The sequence below is a fragment of the Vespa mandarinia genome, chromosome 1 (genome assembly GCF_050613455.1).
Source record: "Vespa mandarinia isolate Hongniang chromosome 1, ASM5061345v1, whole genome shotgun sequence".
NCBI lineage: Eukaryota > Metazoa > Arthropoda > Insecta > Hymenoptera > Vespidae > Vespa > Vespa mandarinia.
This window is the reverse complement of record NC_140810.1, coordinates 9,315,240-9,338,906: the sequence shown is the minus strand read 5'-3', so window position 1 is coordinate 9,338,906 and position 23,667 is coordinate 9,315,240. Positions and strand designations below refer to the sequence as shown.

The following is a 23,667-nucleotide window of genomic DNA, read 5'->3' as shown; positions in this document are numbered from 1 at the left end:
TGCGGATACAACCGTTAACCTTTTGCTGTCCTACTTCCAATGAGAGAGAGAGAGAGAGAGAGAGAGAGAGAGAGAGAGAGAGAGAGAGAGAGAGGGGGGAGATACTGGCAATGATGTTCTGTAGAGACGCGTACATCTGAATATGACTCATAGAATCTCTCCTAAGTAATATGACTTATAAATCGTATGTCTTGTCAAAACGACCAACGAAATATTACCGTTGATTTTTGTTTAGAAATAAAGATAGATAGAGAGAGAGAGAGAGAGAGAGAGAGAGAATTTAAGAACGTAAACATTTTGTCCAACGACGAATCATGAATTTTATCTCAATTACTCTTCAACGTAATGTAATTATATACCTAACAACGAAGAGATGAACGACAAAGAGGTGAACGACGAAGAACTGTTAAACTATGAAAATCGATTAATCGCGAGAACTTTTTAACGACCAAAGATTTACGAAGCATCGATCATCGGCATCGTTAATGCAATGTCCGCTCGTTTACGACAGCTTCGGTAAAAGCCTGTATATAACAAGCTGGTTTCAAAATTAGCTTGAGAAAAATGCATTCTCGCTTAAGGAAGAAAGATAGAAAGAGATGATTAACTCTTCTCTTTCTCTTTCTCTCTGTCTATCTTCGTCGATCGGACGTCGTCAGACTATACGGAAGCCTGGAAGGTGTGTCGCTTGTCCTGAAAGGGTTCCAGAATAAAGAGCCTTTTCAGCTTCGGGGGTGTTCGCCGCTAAATTTTATGCATTGCCATGCAGAACCTTTAAAGCACCTGAACATGTCGGCCTATACCCTTCGGCAGATTACGTTCTACTCTATCTACCTGTACTTACCTCTTCTATATGGATTTAAACATAAGGAAGCCTATCTACGCCATTCCGAAAAGTTCATGTGCACACCTTCGACAAGAAGAAAGAAAGAAAAAAAAAGAAAGAGAACGAGAAAAAAAGAAAGAAAGAGAGAGAGAGAGAGAGTGACAAACGTGTGTGTACACATGCAACTACCTACAGAAGCAGGCCGAACCGGTGAATGTTTAAATATTGCCGCCACGTTATAGGACAGGGCGTGGAACCTGTTACCAGTTCAAGTAGGCGGGTTCGATTTGAACTCCATCAGTCCATGAATTAAACAGATCGATTGAGCTCTTTCTTTCTCTACGATTCTCCTTAATATTATTTCCATAATTTTTTTTGTATATTTATAGGGATTCATTTATGTATTCATATATTGCATTAGATTCACTTAAAACGTGCATTAAGATTACAAAAGCAGCGGAAACATTAATATACAAATATCCTAGCCATTTGATCTTGTTTCCAAGTTATGCTCTAATAATTCTTATTACTAATTAATTTAATATAACTATAACAGTTAATGTACAGTGATCTCTATATGTTTAACTACGTCCTGTACGACAATTTCATCGAATTATCCTGCTTAATAAAAATTATATTTCCGTCTTGTTCCACGCACAAAAAATGAATTTAAACTTTTGTCGATACGATATTGACATACCGATCATACATACTTTTCTGCATAAGTCGAAAAAGATTTAGAGGTGTTTAAAGTGCAGTTGAATGAATATGCGAAGTACAGTTATACTCTACAAATCATACAAGAATATACGAGATATTCTTACAGGTCACCGTAGAAAAAGAAAGATCGACAAATTAAAAGACGTTTGCCTATCAAATTAGACTCGATTGATTTATTGTCATGAGTAACTCACACTACCACGAAACGTCTTCACTATTAAGAATAATCAATTACTATTCTTTTCAATTTATTTTCAATTTGCAAAGTATAGAAGAAGAAGAAAAAGAAGAAAAATGAGGAACAGAATAATAAATAGATATCGAGCAAGGCTAAAATTCAATAATAATAATAATCTTCCCGATTAGTATCCTATTTCAATGGAAAGAGAAAAGTCGGAAAGTATTTGAAACTTTTGAGAAGATCAACGATGGATATCGATATCGATGACGTCTTGATATCGTATCGCACTGTATCGATATCGACTAGTCGTTCGAAGCATTCAAACACCAGTAAGCGAACAAGTGGATCGGATTACCCTTAGCGTTGAATATTATTAATAACTCCGAGAAACGTTAAATCTACTTGATCGAGACACACGAAACTTCGCCAGTCTCGTATATATATATATATATATATATATATATATTTGTATATATATATATATATATATATATATATATATATATATATATATACAAATATCACGAATACGCATATCGCCTATCTTTATTAGCATTATGCAAGTAGAATTATACAAGTAAAGGGCAAACGTTATCAGGAAAAAAATTCGAGGAAAAGCGCGTAACCATGAACTTTTGCTCATCCCTCTCCACCTTCGATATGCATCTTGACGTTCGCAAATAACGTGCCTCCAATTGATTCCAATACGATAGCTTGCCGTTGATTGTAGCTAAGGCTAAAAGATCGATGACTATAAAAGTTTCTCTTTATTGCATCTAAAGACTAAAAGTCTCCATTCCTCGGCGGAATCTCTCGCTTATCTCCGCCTGTCTGTTCCTTAAGACATCAACTTTTATTCATGAATTTCATCTTTCGGAGATTCATCTATTTGTCTGTATTTAAACTTCTCGAAATAATATCGATCGGATATGATTGGAAAGTGAACATCGAAGAGATTTCTTCTCTTAATTGTCAATTTCGAAAAATGAATCGAAAAAATTATTTCATTTTTATTTAATTAAGTTCATGATAAGAGAATAAACGTATTATTATCTATTCATCGATCATTTTTTTAAATTGTTTACATATTCATTGATAATTGACAAATGAATCTGTTGACAGATTGATAAAAGAAAAAGAAGCCAAAGTTTTAATATTATTTATTTTTTTTAATTTTAATATCATGATCAATTCATTTGCAAAGTTAGCATATTTCATAAAGTTAGTAATATTTCATATTACCTTTTATAGTGTTAAACTTCTAAACGAAACTCGAGATCCTTTTGATCAGAACGAAATCTTCGAAAATAATTTTTACAAGTTAGGGAGTCCGGAAATGTGTCACGGAAGTTCTCCGAAGCGTAAAAAAATATCAATTTCCTGGCTCGGCCGTCTTGTCCGACGAAGGTAGAGGAAACGAATTCACCTACCATAGAGAACGTTCGTGCACCTGTCACCTGCCTCGCTACGTAACCTACATCCACTGAACAGATTATAGTTGTCAACCGCCTACGATCCGGCATGCAACAAGAGATGATTGCTTCTAAGGAAGGTAGTGAAACCGCGCGAGTTTGGAATTAGCATAACACGATCTAATTGATGCGATTCTGCTCATGCTGAAACGACGCCGTCTGTAAGTACTTATATATGTCTTTATATATTGCTTCGACCGAGAAATAGACGAACGGAGTGAACGTAACGCCAAGAAAGCGTAAATGTTGAAAGAACGAAAATGAAAAGAGAGGAAGAAGAGAGACAGAGAGAGAGAGAGAGAGAAAGAGAGAGAGAGAGAAAAAAAAAGAGAGAGAGAAAGAAAGAGAGAGAGAGAAATAATAGAAATAGATTAGAAATAGATGAGATTAAATAATAGAAATAGATGAGATAATATTCCATTCGCTTAAAACGGAATATTATCTCATGCTAGAACTCCTCTTTCGCTCTATCGATGTCGTCGTCGTAACCGTCGTCATCGTCGCTCGAATGATGAGTATCTTCTAATTGTACATTGTCGATGATTTGTATCGCGTAGAATGATAATAACAATAATTCTTTCGATATTACCATGCTTTATCGTGGATGAATAAGCGATAGATTTCCTTTGAGACTTGCAGAAAGACCGCACTCGTTCGTTAGCTCTTCGTTCAAATTAGCAGTACAAGATCGAGAGTTCGAAAGCTGTTTCCCTGCCATTTTAGAATCATACAACTCTAATACTTAAGACTTATGCTCGTTCCTTACTTTGCGGGTTTAGAAAGAACGAAAAAACGTTTTCTTCGATTACACGACTGAGCAAGTTCTTTCCCGAATCCTTTTGCTTCCTAATGAACAAAGCTTTACGAGATATAGATATTAGGAATATTGGAATTTAACTTCTGAACAGGAAGAGAATGATGAACAAGAAAAAGAAGTAAAAATAGACGTAATAAAAGAGGTAGAAATAGAGATAGAAGAAGACTCGAGAGTACGTTGATGTCGCCTGAACTCTTTCCGGTATCGAAGACAACGTTGTTGTATTGAACAACTTCCTAATGTGTACCTGATCGAAATGGTAAAGAGATATATCGACCAAGTTGGAATAATACAGGCTTCGATGTATCTACTTTATCACGAGTTCTCTCTCTCTCTCTCTTTCTCTCTCTCTCTCTCCCTCTCTCTTTATATTTTATGTTGAAAACGTCTGACAATCACAAAAATCAATAACCTGAAAGTTTCCCTAGTATCCTCGGGACTGACAACGTATATTTTATTATATTATATGAAAACATCATAACGCTTATTATGTGCATAAATAGTCGTAAATTAACATCTTTCCAATGACTGCACTTCCATATCTTCGTTCGAATGATACCTATTCCACGATAAAGTTCAGTGAACTTTGATGAAACTCAACCGTGTGAAAATGGTCGAAGAACGACGAATCGATTAGTGATTTTCACGAAAGAAAACAAAGTAAACTACATTTCATCAGGTTTAATTAAAAGGAATACCATATGTATTATTATAGAAGAACATTTTCACGATCGTGGAACCACAACAAGATTCTCTCCGAAAGGTATAAGGTACCTTCTTTAATAGATACGTGCGTATGGCTGGCAAATTGTATGCCGGTGAACATTATGTAAAGTAAACGTTTAATAACTGTAATCAGTTGCTTCCACCTTCGCTTAGCGATTCATATCTCTGACTCTTTCTTGCATTTTCTTCTAGTGGACAGCAACAGGTTCAAACTCCGCGGTAACGATAAATAAAGTTATATAATGAAAAGAGGGATGAAAGATCATCAAAGTTGCCATTATACCTATGTAATTAATAAGATTTTTTCGATAAATACATAGATCGTATTTGGAAAAAATCTACGAGGTATGAAGTATTTTTTGAACTACCATGCAATTATTCTCTAACTTAACGTCGAACTGAAGTTGATGGACAGAGTTCACACGTCATCGAATAAAATCCTCCTCGTAATTTTTCTTTCGCACACAAGCTTGTCAGAAGCTTTGCGATCTTGTGGAAGTCTGGAAGTAAAGAGTTTAATAGGAAGGTTTAGTAAACAGTTGTATAGATATGCATGCGTGTGTGCGTTTCTGTGCGTTTGTGTGTGTATGGGAATGCAGGTGTGTGCGAGAGAGAAGTCTCACACCATCGCATCTCTACGATCGACTTTAGTCCCGTTAGCTTGAACCCTCTGGACCGGACTCTCTTGCCTCCTACCTCGTGAACATATGTCTCTTTGTGTGATCCGCGCTCGCGCACATGAATATACTCGCACATACACATACGAAGAGAAAAGGAACACGCATGAGTCCGCTCAAATTAACGGTGAATATCATAGTGTCGAATTTTGTGAAGTTATTCCGTTCGTGAAGTTCATTTCAAATAAAGCCTGATAAATCCTATCGAGGTATTCTCAAAGAAGCAATTCGTCGAACAAGATTATCATCCTCGTCGTAAAATCTTCTACTCGTATCTATTCGATTTATATATTCTCTTATCCATTCGGCTTATATGATCGCGTGAAATCACGAGAATGAAAGGAAAAACGAAATGAGTTCTATTCCAAGATGTATTCATTCGATTATATATTTTCAAACAAATTCACGAAAGAATAATGATGGATTGAATCAAGAAATCCGATATACTAGATACTAATCCTATATACTAAAATTTGTCAACCTCAATCTCATTTTGTTAATATTCGATCCTATCGACTTTGAATTCATAAAGAATCTACTTGTCGTCTATGCAACGATCGATCGATCGGTGATCTTGGAATGCAGTTTGACGGTTAATCAACGTCCTCTTTCGACATCGGCGATCCGTTAAGTAAGGTAAAGGTAACACAAGGAAAGGTGCGGTAACTCGAAGAGGAATAAGATAAGGGCGTCATGCGTTGGTTACCGTTGGGTGGCGCTGGATGGTCCGCTTGGAATGCCGTTTAGCGACTTCCCTCTCCCACCATACGTTCATCCAGAATCCTCTTTTTCTCTCTTTCTGTGTACCCTCTTCTCCTCTCTCTTTGTTTCTTCATTCTCTTTCCATCTCTCTCTTTTATACTTATACACGCATACAAAGACGTACACACATATATACGCAAGTAATCTTTCTCTTTCCCTTCTCTCCTTTCTCCTTATATACTCCTTTCATGGCACGAATACGGGTGCGTATCGTAGCCATCGATTATTGGCCCATCCTCCTCAAACTTTCTACCCTCCGACGTGTAGCACATTTCCATTTTGCATTCTTCGCCTTTCTTCCGTGCATTTTCTTTTTTTTTCAAATTTAACTCAGTCGTCAGTTAAAACGAAATTTTAGGAATTTCATTGTTTAATTAAAAAAATTATTCCTCGTTTGTTTTACTTAAAGTTTTATAATTTCTCGTATCAAGTCACTTTCTAGTAACATCAAGAACAACTGTGCGCTAAATAAATTGAAAATCGTCGACTAGAATTTTCATTCAATTCCTGTTTAATTTTAAGAGACACGAACTCTAAACTGAAACTCACTAAATAATAGTTAAGGGTATAGTTTATTAAATATGTCATAGATATGTGAACATGTTTATGCAAAAATCGTTTTATTAAAGGAATCTATCAATAATATTGCCTGCTAGCATAAACGAATATGTCCAAAAGCAGGATAAAACGGTAAAGAAACGCTGAGACTACTGCCGGCAACAAAAAACTATTAGAAAAGCCTTCGGAGAAAAAACAGATTTACGCGAGCTAAGAGATGACAGAAAGGAATTCCCAGTTCCGGAATATTTTTGTCATCTTTTCGTCTTTTTCATTGACTTATCGAATCTCGGCCAATACGGATTTTGTGTTAAATATTAGAACATTGATTCTAATTACAAATATAATATTTACGATAGGTATTATAAAAAAAAATGTTGTAGGTAAACTCTGTAACTATATCATATATTTCAGTCATATTTTATATATAAAAGGAATAGATTTTTCAAAAAAAAATCAATTTTCATAAATACGTCAACAGTTTAATAAACACATTAAATGAAATAAAAAACCGTAAAAAAATTAATAAACAAAAATTTTACCAAATTCAAACTGACTTCAAATATCGTGATAATTTTTGTTGTTCCTTTTTTTAGACAGGGTCAACTAGAAGAACAATTAGCCTCCAGGTTATTTACCAGATACATTCAGGCTTTAAACTGCATTTTCCTATTTTGCTACTTATCCGACATGTTTCTGTTCCTGATTTATAGTCATTAGCTTTTTATCCAGTAGAACGAAAGGTGCGATTAATCAGATACCCTCCCTCCCTCTCTCTCTCTCTCTCTCTCTCTCTCTCTCTTTCTCTTTCTCTTTATCTTTTTATCTCTCTCTCTCTCCCAAAAATAGGATCAGGAGAGATCGCGTATTATTTTTCCATCGTAGTCTGTGGTTCAATAATCAAAGAAATCGTATCTCTTTTCTATTTCGAATATTTAATATATATGTTCATCAAAATCAAAACGATTCCATTATATTCGATCGAACATGAAGGTGGCTATAAATTATGAAATCTTATTGTCTTTCTTTCGAGAGTATTCATCAAAATTAAATATCCAATATCACCAAATTTCTTTTCGATTTTAAATACAAATATCTCAAGAGAAATATATTTTTCATCGATTAAAATGCAAAGTTACTTACCTTTTTTTATAAATAAATCTTTTAAATGAATCTATAATATTTCTATAAATTATTTAACATCACAGTCAATAGTACGAAAAAGTTCAAATAAAAATACGCTAATTCTTTACATTTTCTTTATCAAGCTTTCTTATTTAGCTAGACGAGTCGAATTGCAATATCGACATACATCATGCAAAAGCGTTGCGTTTCCTTGACTAAGCCGGTCACGAGACGTTCTCTCAATGGTCGTGTCTAGTTTGATATTTATAAACCATTGACATTAAATTAAACCCTTCGTGGCCAGTATTTACACGATAAGCATTCTTCAAATTAAATGACAGCCTTCTCAAAACAATTTTCTATTATCTCTCTCTTTCTCTATCTACTTCCTTCTTTTTTATTATAAAAAAAGAAAGACAAATACATCGTCAAATGCTGCAAGATGTATATTGCCTCGTTTAAAAATGAGAATTTAAAACAATAATGTTGAATCCATGATTAGTTTGTATTTGAAAATTGTCCAACCATAAACATAAAGAATTTTTATAATCTGTTTCATACGAAATAGGATTTACGATACACATTAAAATAGCACAATAATTTTACGATCATCTTGAAAAATCGAAAATCGTGCTGATTTTTTTTTATTCTCACTATGTACATACATGCATATATCTATTTTATAAAGTACTGAAGAAATAATTGCTAACTTTGAAAAAATCGAAAATTTGCCACACCTAAGTCGATTATCGCAAAGATGTAATTACTATCGTTTCGACAACGACGAAATCAGGAACAAACTGGAAACCGTGCGAATCCAATGAAAAAAGAAGTAAGAAGGACAACATATACATAGATTTACGTATTATACATCTTTAACGTCGATGGTTAATTCGCGTGAGCGTATATACTGACTCTCTACCTAATAATTACAGCTTGCAATAAGTACAGTAGCCCATAGAAACGATAACAGAAACAAGCAATATATCACGAGCAGTTATATATCAAAATTTCCATACGAGAGTACCCAGAGGCTAACACTAGCCCGAAGGATTTCGTTTATGTCGACCGTTACTTCTTTATTCTATCGATGTCGCGCTCAATGTGTAACTTTACCGATATTTTCTTTCTATCTCTTTAACAAGATAATTTTTTATTCGAATATTTTACCCTTCTCTCATTGAATATTTTCTTATTCAATAAGCAATGTGCAATCTCGTAAAGTACATAATAAAAACAAGTGGAAAGATATCTTAGATAAAAGAAAAATATACGATTTCGAAAGACAAAGATCCCTTGTTTTCTGAATCGATGTATCTTCTTATTTCATATCTGAACACAAATCAAGATATTTTCACTTAATGCCAATAAAAGAACGAAGCTACGAAGTACAATGATACTTCGAGCGAGCTCGAAGGAAAAATCTCAGAAGATCCATATCTACAGATGCGTCACGAAGTAGCCGCTGCAACACCAAGAAAGATCGTACAAATAGGAACATTAAACGAATTTGTCCGCTCATACGTCATGCGAAAAATCTATCTCACGATCTTTCTCACTTTTGTAACAAGGATTAATCTCTCTCCACCTATATATATAGATAACTTTTATTACACATATCGTATGTCTTACGTAGAATGAATAAACTGTTTTTAAAATGATAAAATGAAAATTTATACGTACACTTCGATATTTCAAAATAGAACAAAAAAGTTCTATTAAGTGCAGGTCTACAAAGTCTTTTAAGATTATTTTATAGCAGATATTATAAATAATTTTGATCGTCAGTTGTTCTGGATTCATGTAGATATTAAATAAAATTCAAAGTGTATATTAAAAAACAATCTAAGAATATTTTTTACTCACTACACTCCTAAATATCGTAAAATATTCTGTATTTTAATCTTACACTTGCGACAACAGTTGACAAGTGACACAATCACGGAAACCACGCCTATCTCTACAAAGACATGAGGAAACGATCAAAAATCTTAGCCGACGGCAACGACGGTTTGATCAGGAAACATGTTGTAACACTTTGTCACTGCCACGGAGATTTTCAAACTCAATAAGAAAAAATCAAATGAGATCGGCATAAGTACTTACTGATTCCTCAATAACTCGATATCAGTTTCCGTAAAAGCATGATTCTTTTAATGTTAAGTAACTCGATTATCTAAATACATTCGTATATTAAATAAATAATAAGAAAAATAATTTAGGAATATGGAGAAAAGGTTATTGGAAGTTTGCTTGTAATAAACTCATTCCTCAATGATCAATGAAAAAAAAGAGAGGTCTACTCACTCATAATCTCTCTCTCTCTCTCTCTCTCTTTCTCTCTCTGTCTCTATCTCTATATCTATCTGTCTCTTTCTCTCTTTCTCTCTTTCTCTTTCTCTCTCTGTCTGTCTCTCTATCTCTTTCTTAGTCTCTGTCTGTTTGTTTCCGTCTCTTTCTTTCTATCTCTCCTTCCTAGCCGTCGGGAGAAATCGGCAAACGTCGTTCAAAAGCGCGCGAGTCGTTCCTTCTCATTCGCTTGGCTCTCGTTTGGGACGGCCGACGGTCGGTGTTCGTCGAAATGGTGGGAGCACCGGTACTCTGAGAGTAGAAGCCGTCCACGTGGTGTACAGCGTATCCTCAGGCAAAATTTCGGTCCTCGAAGTAGTAGTTAGGCGCATGCTGAAACTACGCGGTCTATCTGAGCCTCTTCGTATACTGCTAAAGTGAGAGAGAATGAGAGCAAGAGATCGTTGGTAACTGGTGTCGGTGCTTGCTGGTAGTGGCAATGGTCGTGGTGGTGGTAGTACTAGTGATGATGGTGGTGGTGGAAATGGTGGTGGTAGTACCACTCGGTAAGAGCACGCTGTAGCACCTTCCGTAAGGTTTCGTCGTCATCGTCATCGTTGTCGTCGTCGTCGTCGTCGTTCAGTCGGCCGATCGCGACACACCGTACTATTGCAACCGATCAGCTGTTTCTTTCACCTTTACGTTTTCAACGAGAAAGAAAGAAGGACAGATAAAGAAAGAAAGAGAGAAAAAGAGAGAGATATTAGTCCATTCTACCTACTTGCGAGCAACCCCTTTTTATTTCTCTTAAGTTAAAAATCTACAGCATCCAGTCTATAAACTTTTGTCGTCTACGAAAGAGAAAAAACATAAAAGGATGTCGATCGATCGATTAATATTTTCATCGAGAAAACGATAAACCATTCCTCCTGTTTTTTATTTTTTCCCTTATTAGAGCTTCATGCAATGATCACTGAGATCAATTAATCCTATCGTTAAAAAATCCCAAGACATGCGAGCAAGGTAGATATACGCGAATGCGGCCCGCGGTAAAAATTGATTCGTCCGAGTGCTCGAATGGCTCTTCTGTTTGCATCTCGCACGAAGCAAGGAAGAAAGGTGATGGAACGAGGGGTGCTGTGTTCTCGCTCGTGAATCTTGTGTTGTGAGATGTGTACGAATAAGAGAAAGAAATAGAGAAAGATATCAGTGCGAGATATATATAAGAGATCTGAAAGTGTATTTGTTCTCTTCAGATCAGAAAGTGTGGTTGTACGCTCTACTCAACTCATTTTATATCAGGTGATTTCACATGAAAAGGAGTTGGGTGGATCGAGAGAGGAAGATTTCGTGAAAAACGCAAACTGGAGATCCTAGGGATGTTTCCGCCGCGCACGGAAGCGCCAACAGCCGACAAGCTGGCGCTCTGTTACGCGCCACACGTTGACATGACCACGGTCATCGAAGTCGAGGTGGGATCTCATACCTTTTATCATTTATTTCCTATACTTTTCTAATTCCACAATCGATCTTTCAAATTTTTAAGAAATGTTTATCAAATTTCAATTCGATCAGAAAAAAATCAATAACGATTTTAAAAGAAATCATTATGGTGTTTCGTCAACGAATTTTCATTTAATTTATCGAAACAAACAAAAACATTTTCTAGGAAAAACTATTCCAACGTTCCCTGGATCAGGTTTTAATCGATTAAACGTACAAATACTTTCCAAACACATTGAAATATTCAAATTTAGTTTAATTGTGTTTATATGCCGATTAACTCCTTGTGAAACCTTCTAATTTTTAAATTTATGATCAAATAAAAACTTATCGTAATTGATATTGTCGAATTAAGAATATCGATAAACCAAAAAAAAGTTCAATAGAACTGACTGACCGTAATTATATATAATTTTTTTCTTTGTTATAATTTGTGTATGTGCGTAACGTTGTTACTGTTTTTGTTAAATATACAACAGTTCTTCGTTTCTGATGTCGCGCCATGAGCAGTACTCGTTAAAGAATCGTTACACGTTAGTACCGCTATAAAACGTGTTTATTTAAAAGCTATTAAATTCTAGCAAAATATGTATGTACTCGTAAAGATCTTTGTAACTATCGGTTATTTTAAATATGCAGTGAATTCTCTTCAATTCGAACGAAAAAAAAAAATAGAAAAAATATTTGAGATCTTCGAAGATTCGTTCGATTAAACGAATATACAACATCCTTTCTAATAATACTAGCAATGACGATAATAATAATAATAATAATAAATAGGCAATACAATTTTTCTTCGTTCATTAAAAACGAAGGTCGATGTGGTTATTGTTAAAAAAAAATGAAGTTTCCTCTTTTAACGAATCTCTCATTTAATTTTGAAACGACGCATTTAAATAGCCATTAGTAGATATCGAATTTAATCATGACGAGAAACGTTTCATACTCTTTGATTCTTATCTAGACGTTTCAGACTTTCCGTAAATGCTTCGAAATTTCTTAATGTGTCTTTTAATATCCAGAAAAGAACTGCAATGATTTAATGTCTCTTTGATTCATAAAAGATAATCTAGAGAACGCAATATTTACCACGTTGAAATTTTCTTTCTTTTTTTTTTTATCTTAAGAACCGGCAATTGAGAGAAGTATATTCGGAAGATCATTGACTCCGTCGATCGTCTTGGAAGAGCATGGCAAATTTTGTTGCTCGGTAAAGGCCGCTCCCGTAGGAAAAAGAATTCCCGCGAACAGGTTCCACGGTCATAAAGCAGCGCCGAAAGGAGAGAAATTATCCCTTCCGGAGATAGCTGTTTTAAGAGTCTCGTAAAGTTCTTTCAGTACGTTACGTCACGTCGTCGAGATCGTTTATTTCTATGGAATATCAATCGAGAATATCTTGCTCGACAAAAAATCAAGACGAGTTCGGATATATAATCTATGAAAGATCTACGAGAAATTAGTCGAATCTTACAAATTACTCGTGTCATTCAATTCTCACGAAATACCGAAGCGTTCAAATGTGTTCGAGCATTTTAGAAACAGTTAGAGGAACAAGAGACGATAAAAGTCAGCATAGATAAAAGTTGTCAGTTTAGCCCTTACACCGACTCGGTTTATAAAGACATTCGAGATGGTATCGCATGGAAGAGAAAGAGAAAGACACCTAATGGCTTGAATATTCCTCGCCGAAGCAAAAGCCTTTCCCCCGATTTATAGATACGAGAAGTACGATATTATCTCCACTGTGAATAATACTCCACGATCGTCAAGATCGAAAGAGATTGGTATTATTTCATCGCACGTTTGTTGCATCCAACAAGAGTGTCAATGTCTTGGACAAATCGAAAATTTATAAGCCAGTCGTTCGCTACTATTCGGAAACCAATTCATTTTGATACTCTTCTAACTCGGTCAAACTATCGATCATCGCCTCGTATTTGTTTAAAATCATTTTGAAATTATTCTTCAAGTTTTCGGATAGGAATAACTGAAGTGATAAAATACATACAAAATATTTATGAAGACTCTCAAAAGCCAAAGAAATTAACTTGATAAAATAAAAAGTAAAAAGGAAAGTTAGGAAAAAAGTACTATTGACTAGTATACCTTCCAAAAGATTCATGCGATTAATTTTATATCAATTTATTGAAAGCATTATCTAAATTATATATATTTCTTATTATTTAATTAACGAACCTATAAAGAATTCCAAAAGTCCTCGATTAATTATCTAATCTCGAAATGTCTTTAAATAGAATGGCCACTTTAGTAAACTCCATTATAATTAATAAATCGCATATTCACGGCTAACATCGATTAGTGATTTACCTAAAGTAAAAAGGACAAATAGATAAAACGTGCATATGTTATGTCCACAGGACCGATTGACTGGTCATGGAGGCATTTCCTCGCTGGGCGGCGGAAACTCGTCGCCTTACTCGGGTGCTCATCATCACGGTCATCGAGGGAATGGAAATGGAGGCGGAATGCCACATCACGGTGGTGCATCTTTGCCAACAGCGTCGGATTTTCAACCCCCGTACTTTCCACCGCCGTTCCCGTCGCATCATCATGCACCCGCCAGCCCACAACATCCGGGTCTTGGGCAGCCTCAACACCTGGATTACCTCGTCGGTGATCCCTATACGCAGACACTGAACACGCTTCATCAGCATCACTATAATCACCTGAGCGCGGCCGTTACGGCAGGCCAGAGGAGTGGTGATCTCAGAAGAGACACCGAAGGCATCCATGTGGTAAGAATTCGATACACTTTTCTTTCTTTACCCTTCTTTCCTTTTCCTTTATTTCGTTTTTTAATCTATTTTTTAATTTTTGAATGATCAGAGATTCTCTTGAATAAACGTGAACTTGAACACGTTTATCTTCTTTAATAAATTTATTATATCTACATGAACTGTTAATCGCATAAATAGTGTAGTGTGTAAACATGTATATAACATAAAGAGTATCCAAATTTTTAAATATACAGTTAATCAAAAGCATAGTTACGTACGTATTTATGTAAATATTTATTCGTCCAGTTGTCAACACGCAACACACAACTCAAATAACAACGGGTCATTTTCTAATCACTTTTCTAGTGAGTTATTTTAAATGTAAAGCCCAATTGATAATAATAGGTATCAACGGTAATTTCTTTATCGAGTGTACAGCTTTCGTTATCTTCTAAAAAGCTAATTGTTCACACGTAAGCAGACTTATGCTTTAGTTCGTGATATATAATGCGCGCAACGAATAGCGCGTAATATTAAAGCGTTCGCTGTCCGTTTCGATTAAACTACTCGAAATCAACGGAGATACGTACGATTTTCAAGTCCACAATCATCCGTTGATTATTATCAATAGAAAACTCACCTTCCGTTCGCCGAATAAGAAATCACAAATCACGTGTACGCACATTATGTTATTTTTTATTTCGTTTTATCGAGACAAAAACATTCTCTCCTCCTTCTTCGTAGTATTTTTCAATGGGACACGTAATAACAGTTTACTGTCGACGAACGATCGCGACTTTTATCGCGATGGATCTTAATCGCACCGTGACATCGATGATTGCAAGGGATGACTTCGAAACGAACGTGATCTTTCACGTGATCCTTCTGTCTCATAGTCCCGCGAACCTTTACTTCTCTGAACGTTCCTCGATTGAAAAACGTATCTCCTTTGTTTCAATACTTCAATTGCTATTAAATCGGTACAGACATTCGATCGTGAGTTAGATCGCTTATCATCTTCAATTAAACACTCGAGATCAAGAGAAGAATTGAAACTTAAGCGACTAAAATATTTTTCTTTATCTTACATCGTACAACTCGATGTAACGCCGTGTGAAACGTTTATAGTTAAAACGTTTGTAACGTTTCTTATGCTGCTACTTACAAGATGATTGATACATATTTATCTTTTTATTTATATATTATTGTAAAAAAAATAATAGAAACACGTTGAATCAACGGGATACTTATAGATCCACGAAATGATCTTAGAAAAGAACGTAAAATTTAATTTTTTATTAAGATAAAATAACTAGTCGAACTAAACGATACAATGAGTCCCCATTCGTTTCTTTCAAACTAAGTTTGCAAGCAGACTGACTGATGCAAACTCGGATCGCATTACGATAATGTTACGCCATCGAACTGTAGAACGAAGGTTAGCCTTAGCTTCTCCTTCCCTCCCTAATAACCAGGATAGCAATAGTATTTTGTGGTCCACCTTATTCCCCTCCAAGTCTTTATGAAAACACCACCCTAATTACATCGAATGACATGTTCGTTTCTACATGGATTACGTTTTTGGGCGGTCGGGTGTCATGTGACGAAAATGCAAAAAAGAAAGTTCGAAGAAATATGAGACGCAGGATCGAAAAATACGTTTTCAAACGCATCAAACCATTTTTCGCACACTTCCAAGAGGTGACTGAATGAAAAGGAACGTTTCCAAGGCATCTGCCTTAGACCATATGTAGTTTCGAATCGTTGAGTTTTATAGATGTTGATAAATTCTTCGTTCTTGTCTTTATTTTTTTTTTAAACGAACGTATTTTCACTAAAATACAAAAAAATACCTATTTATTATAATATCTAAAATCTGAGACCACGAAAGAACTAGTATCAAACTGGTAATGCATCAAGACTCGTTCACCCTTCGAAGTTTATAACCGAGTTATTGATTATCTCAAACCACGTACCCCAAATCTTCCCCTTTGTGTCCAATCTTTAAAGACGAGAGCTTTTCGTGAATTCGTTCGATTGGAGTTCTATTCGGATTTTTATGAAATTCATTCGTAAAAAATATTTGTAAAATAATCCAAACGAAAGGCAAGAAAGATAGATAGACGAATAGAAAAGGAAAAATAAAATAATAATGATTTTTACACAGAGTACGTTGTTTAAAGTTTTGTATCGTTAGCAAGGAGAATGTTAGCAGACGCGAGAGCTTCGTGCTTGCGTATGTCGACATGTGACTTAGAATTTCCTAGAATCCAAGACAGGTAAGTATTCCAGGGACACGCGGTCTTAAGCTCCACTTGGAAACTATACTCGCCAACATCTTGCATAGTTTATCATAGTTCAGAAATTTGCCGTATTACGCTCTCAATATCTTCTTTGGACATTAATTTTAAATGATAAGACGAGAAACGTGTCGTTTCGTTAATTAATTCAATTATCATCTGGTGAAAGTAATAAATATATGTTTTATGTATTACTTATGTATTATTACGAATTATGTATAAGTATTACTTACCTACAATTAAAGTTTAACCTTGAAATTTTCACGAAAACATTTCTTAAGACATTAGATCATGTGAAAAGACGACAAACGAGGTTTGCAGATAAAATTGAAAACGAATCAACGAACAAAATAAACCCCTTTTTGCGAAGGAACGTTTTCTCCCCTCGCTCAAGTAATTTACTTATTAAATTTTTGACTGACCTTCGGCATTTCCTCGGGTAGGATGCCATGAACGTTTGCTTTGATGCAAATATGCTAAACACTGCGATGTCTTAGACGATGCCGAAAGTAAATCTAAACGAAAGAATCTAAATACTTTCCTGTTATCTTCTTTCGGAAATCACTCATTACACAGAACGTTATATTAAAATAGATAGATATCGTTTCGATAAATCAAAAGTCATTCCGTAAAAATCTCACTTTATCGATCTCATCGTTCATGAAGCACGTTCATTATCGTAACAAAGAATTTAAAATATATACTAGCGCATACATACATACATACATACATACATACATACATACATACATACATACATACATACATACATACATACATACATACATACATACATACATACATACATACATACATACATACATACATACATACATACATACATACATACATACATACATACATACATACATACATACATACATACATACATACATACATACATACATACATACATACATACATACATACATACATACATACATACATACATACATACATACATACATACATACATACATACATACATACATACATACATACATACATACATACATACATACATACATACATACATACATACATACATACATATATGTATATATATGTATATGTATATATGTTATATTGATTCGAACGAGAGAACGAATGTACGAATTATACGAATTGTTCGATTCCACCCTGCGCGATGAGAGAACAAAGAAAACAAGCGTGCTCCTCGAGAAGACCACAATACCAATAATCACCCGAGTGGATCGACAGATTCCAATAGCCTTATCCTTGAAAGCCTGAGTTTCCTGGTATCTACCCCTCTCTATCGCGAAATATTGTATCTCGAACGGGAAGAAGCACGTCGTTTATATGCCTTGAGGACGTGAGTTCCTAGCTAGAGATCCTCGAATTCACAAAATTTCGTAGCATTCTCGTCTTTACGTGTAGCATACTGAATTCTCCTCTAAAAGAAAAATTAGAAAATGGAATAAGACGAAAAACAATTCAGTTCAACGTTCGTCAAGGACTTTTTTCTTTTCAGTTTTAGTAACAAAATGGTCCGACGTCGTGAAAAATACGTACGAAAGAAATCATACAAATTAATCGGATTATTTAACAACAAATCGGGAAAATCTATTTAACCAGTAAAAATATTTACCTTTGTCGTCGTTTTTCGCGCGTTACTCCTCTCCATCCGTATGTATTTTAAATATTAGTACGTTAAAAGGCAAACAAAGCTACTAGTTGAGTAATTGTTAAAGAGGGATTTTCCTTGCCTCATTCTACTTTGTGATTAATTGCCCTTTTATATCATTTATACAATATATAAAACGAATACATACATAGATAGTTACACGGATATATTGTCCGCGATGCTTATATTAAAATATTTGTATAACTCTTGTGAAAAATGCTGGAGAAGTCACCTGAATGAAATTTAAAACAGGATTTTATCGCGTTCGTTCGTTCTAGAAATAATTTCATAAAAATTCGTTCGCCGGAGACAAGCGTGAAGCATTCCGATTTGAACGATTAATTCGAACGTTCAACCGGATAACTCCATTTATCAGAATCAGCGTAACGCGAGAGACGTTAAGGTATAGCATACCAGAGAGGAGGCGATTTTATTTTACGCAGTGCGTTTAACGAGAGAAAGGCGATCACGTTTCATCTCATTAGTCGACAACTGGCATGGTTATATCGATTTATAACTAACGCGACTCGTCAAATAGGAGCACTGACTTCACCGCGGCAAGTTAATTAGCAATACTCTTCTTTTTTTCTATTGCTGTGAAAGTACAGCGTTTTAATGGCTCCAAGAGAAATGATCCATCGTTAGAAACGACAGTCTATAATTTTGATAAAGTTTCAAATTTTTGTTGGCCCTGGTCTCAATTGAGGCGTACCTTAAGAAACAATTTTCCAAGAACGTCGTCGTTTTTTGAGTTCTATTAGAAAAGAATATCGACGAAACATTTTCGAAACTTCAATTTCAATTCGTCAAAAATTGATAGAAAACAGCATAAAATTAGAAAATATTGATGAACGTTCACGAACTATCGAAAGATCGATTCAAATCTTTAATCTTTCGATTCAGATCAAAAATCTTGATCTTTAACTTACATATACATATCTACTTACGTTGCTCGTAGAAAACGGAATACGATAAAGAAAAGCGATTCATCAATCGACAAAAAACCATATCAAGATTTCCTTCGTAGCCAAAGTGAATTTATGGATACTCGTCGAAACTACGACGCGACGTTGAACAATAATGACAAGAGTTTCTAAGAAGAAAACCTTATTTGTTGGTCCACGCTTGATACAGACCGCGGTCCACATAAGACCTCGGCTTTTCCTCTCTCCTTTTGATTAAGATTCCATGCTTATATATCCACCTTGTCTTTCGATTCTTAAAAGACTTTCCTCCGTTTTATATCCGTTGAACGATACATTTCTATCAACTCTCGTATCTCGGTAGAAACATCGAAACGCACCCGACAACATATAACACGGCAGAACAATGGCCACGTTAGTGACCATTTAACCGACCGTCCCTTCCATCGATTAAACGAACAACGCGATATGGGAATCGGAGATTGAACCAAATGCCGCAACGAACTGATACGATCGGTCAAAACGTTTAATAACTTTACTCGATGTAATTAAAAACCACTTTGCCGATGGATCAATCGACCAATCAATCGATCGAATCAGTCAATATTCGATATTTTACGGTTCCTCGTAACTAACTTCATTTGGTAATCCTCGAACATAAGTTGTAAGATATATATATATATATATATATATATATACACACGTACGCACACACGTTTTATATAGATATGTTCATACGCATTTGTATAATAAAGAAATATTTATATTTATACTTGTATTCATTCATTTATACATTCGAATATTTTTATAGGCGATTATTTAAGTCGTAATTAGTTTATTATCACCGATTCCATGTGATCTTTAAACGATCATTACATCGACTAAAATTACGAAGACTCATTACATTCGAGCACATTCGATTACAATAAAAGAAGCAAAAATCTTCTTAGGAACCACGATGGTGACTTGTCGATTTCACTGTCCACAAGTTGGCACCTCACAGTTATCGCGAATAAGCGCGTAAATTGCGCCGAGTTACAATGTCTCAAAGAGGACGTTAGCAAACTTGCAAATCATTTCCACCTGCGGTTTCTTAATCGACAGGTAATAAAAGACGTACTTTCATAGTAATCATACGGTCGAAATGTTCGGCGGGTAATATAATATGTTAATGTTTCATATAGAATGCTCGAGTCATTGTCGCGCGCTTCATTTTCTTTTTATCGAAATCGATCAAGATCGAAGTGGATCGTTGATCAAAGTTTCAAGAGAATTGTCATTATACGACAGATCCGTATATATAAAGATTTTAACTGAGAAATCGATAACTACTATCTACCATACGTGATCTATCCCAGAGAGAGTCAAAGGTGGTAAAAGTTAGTGAACTTTCGTTTCTCCTTAATACATTTCGAATACGATCCGTTCCTGTAATAGGATCGCTACGAAAATGGATTCGAGATAACGATCTAACCGTACGCGAACGTACTTTTGTGTTGTGCTTGAAAGTCAATCGAGATTTCTCCTATCTTTTATCTTTGTGATAGATGATTACGTCTGAGTTCATCGTTAATAACAATTCTCGTTAACCGATCGAAAAATTATCTTTTCAATGAAATCTCTTGCGTATTCATTCAGAATTTCAAAAAACTTTTCTTTGATATTTCCGTCTATGTTCTATCTAGGTGTACATAAAACGTAAAAAACTCAAAGGATCGAAAATCGTGTGCTTAACTAACTCGTTTAATTACAAACGTTTAAAAATTAATTGGAGTGACGTTTGATCATTACTGATCTCAAGTACATAACCGGGCATACAATTTTATAGCACAGGATCGATGTAGACGCTCCTTGTCTATCCACGTTGAATGATTATTATATTATTTTTATGATATTTATATTATTTTTGTCAAAAGTAAAAAATAAAATAAATATACATATACCAATACCATAGATACGTACGCAGTACTTCCCTTTTCCAAAGCATTATCACCTTGTTTGTTATCTTGTTCGTCATCTTGTTCGTCATCTTGTTCGTCATCTTGAACCACGTGGGAATTTGGTCTCCTTTCATTCGATCAACTTCTTTCATCCGATCAACTTCTTTCCCACCTTTTTCTCATATTTTCCATCCTTATATCGAAAGTAACCGAGTGTGAATATCGTTGCAGGAGCAAACGAAAAAAAAAGATCATTCACACTCGTGTGCAAAATTGACCAAAGAGAACCACTTTTCTTTCTCTTCTTTTTTCTACTTCCACAATTTCCCGGCCTTTTATCGCTTCTCGTGAAAGAATACATGAACTAATTCTATCGCATTTTAATTGATATTTACATACAAGAGACATCAAGTTTTTCATATTGATCGTCTGTTTCGTTGGATGCATATGTCGATCGTTAATCGATGTCTATTGGAGAGTTTAGTTTTTGCTCTGTATTTGTAGGAGACAAAAAAAGAAATATCTCGAATAAGTGTGGAAACATCAAGATTGAATTGTAAAATGGAACAATCAACTTTTGCTTTTCATCGAAATCAATAAGGTCATCGTACAGACCGTTTTAAACTATTCAACATTTATCTTAACTATTTACTTTTCCTTTAAGTTAATAAATACACAATCATCGAAGTAATTACAATAATATCTCTTGAATATTATATAAATATTTATTTTATATAAATTATTGAAAATCGCTATATATATATATGTTATACATAATACAAAATATTTTAGATTTCTTGGTGCCTATTAAATTACTTCAGATGTTAATATAATTAATTAATAAGTACTCAAATAAATTTAATAAATATCTTGTTCTAATTCGACTCATTTTGTACAATTGAGACTCAACGACTAGAACAATGACTAAAATAAAATAATTAATGATTTCACAGACGAACATGCACGCATCCTTTCCTTACGATGGCGGACGCAGTGGCGGTAGTGGCGGCGGAGGTGGCGGCGGCGGTGGTGGTGGAGGTGGCGGAGGCGGTGGTGGAGGTGGCGGAAGGGCTGTCGAATATGGTGCTGTACGTCGTCCCGATGCCCTCCTACCGCCCCCGGGCCTCGACCAAACCGACCTCGTTCTACACACCAGCCTTGTTGACGACCCCCAGGTGAGCGACGATGTACGTAATCGCAAGACATTTTCTCTATTACCTTCGTGCAACTTCGTACTACGTTCCTTTCCTCTTTTAACTCTCACCTTTTTTCTCTTTCTCTTAGTATCTCTCTCTCTCTTTCTCTCTCTCTCTCTCTCTCTCTCTCTCTTTCTCTCTCTCTCTCTCTCTCTCTCTCTCTCTCTTTCTCTCTCTCTCTCTCTCTCTCTCTCTCTCTCTCTCTCTTTCTCTTTCTCTGTATATCCCTTATTCTTTTATTTTTTTATGCATGGTGTATAAAAAAAGAATGGAAAATTTACCTTCGCAATCTTTTTTACGAGAAGCACGTGACCGTAGACACCACTTTTACTTCAACCGTCAAGATGACCTATAGCTTGATTTTTGACAGATTTAAGATCGTGCGCCACGCTCGTAATGTTTTGAATTTATGAGATGAGTGATAGAGAGAAAGACAGAAAAGTGGGTGGATAACATGAAATTTATGAGTTTTTTGGTATCTTTATCTCTCTTTTTTTTTTAGGTGTTTTTTAGGTCTTTTTTGCCTTTGCAATATCCATTTTTTTCTGTCAGCTTTTCGTTTGGACTTTTCGATGATAGTTGTGGGCTAGAGAAGGAATCATAAAAATTGTTTCACAACAGCAAACGTTGAAAAACTTGATGTGAAAGTATTTTGGCTTTATGGTTTTTTCGTCTCTTTTTCTTGTGTCGTTAATTCTTAAAATTTATCTACGTCTACGACTTATTGGTCTAAGGTGTACGAATCGCTTTCCTTTTATTCTCACTATAGATCTTTGTATCTTTCTTTATTAACAACTTTTTTCATTTGTTTTATTACAGAACACGAATGTAGACGATGGAAGTTTTATGAACGACCTGCCACTTCTGAAAAGTAAGTCATTTATATAAACATCATATTGAAATATACTGAAATTCGATTGAACTATCAAAGTAGATGAAATTACAATAAGTTTCAATAGCCCTTCACAAATTCGTACAAAATTTATTCTAACAATTAGTTTACGATAAATTACAATAATACACAAGAAGAGTGACAAAATAGAAAATATAGACGAATCTATACGTAATAGTACGTATAATGTCGATATGAAAGAGTCATATATATATATATATATATATATATATCATATCATCGACAGCGGAAATATAAAATAAATTAACCGTTACATATGGCTTGTCGTTCTTAATTAGAATTTATCCCCTTGCCAAACGATTTGAAGAACAAAATAGTATAGATACGTGATGAAGAAGTATCTAGAAGTAAAAAAA

At 35.0% G+C, this 23,667-nt stretch overlaps 1 protein-coding gene across 4 annotated transcripts in view; it reads left to right on the top strand.

Moving 5' to 3' along the window:
* TfAP-2 (transcription factor AP-2) overlaps positions 1 to 23,667 on the top strand; it is a 134,420-nt gene that overhangs the window by 86,000 nt on the left and 24,753 nt on the right. For 2 of the 4 annotated variants that reach the window (XM_085658859.1, XM_085658847.1), the window contains exons 2-4: positions 14,035 to 14,412; positions 22,156 to 22,389; positions 23,218 to 23,269. In XM_085658859.1, the coding sequence (XP_085514985.1) occupies positions 14,035 to 14,412; positions 22,156 to 22,389; positions 23,218 to 23,269 (664 nt within the window). Of the gene's footprint in view, positions 1 to 11,455; positions 11,626 to 14,034; positions 14,413 to 22,155; positions 22,390 to 23,217; positions 23,270 to 23,667 lie in introns of all 4 variants that reach the window. The other 2 variants (XM_085658853.1, XM_085658850.1) reach the window with 2 other exon arrangements.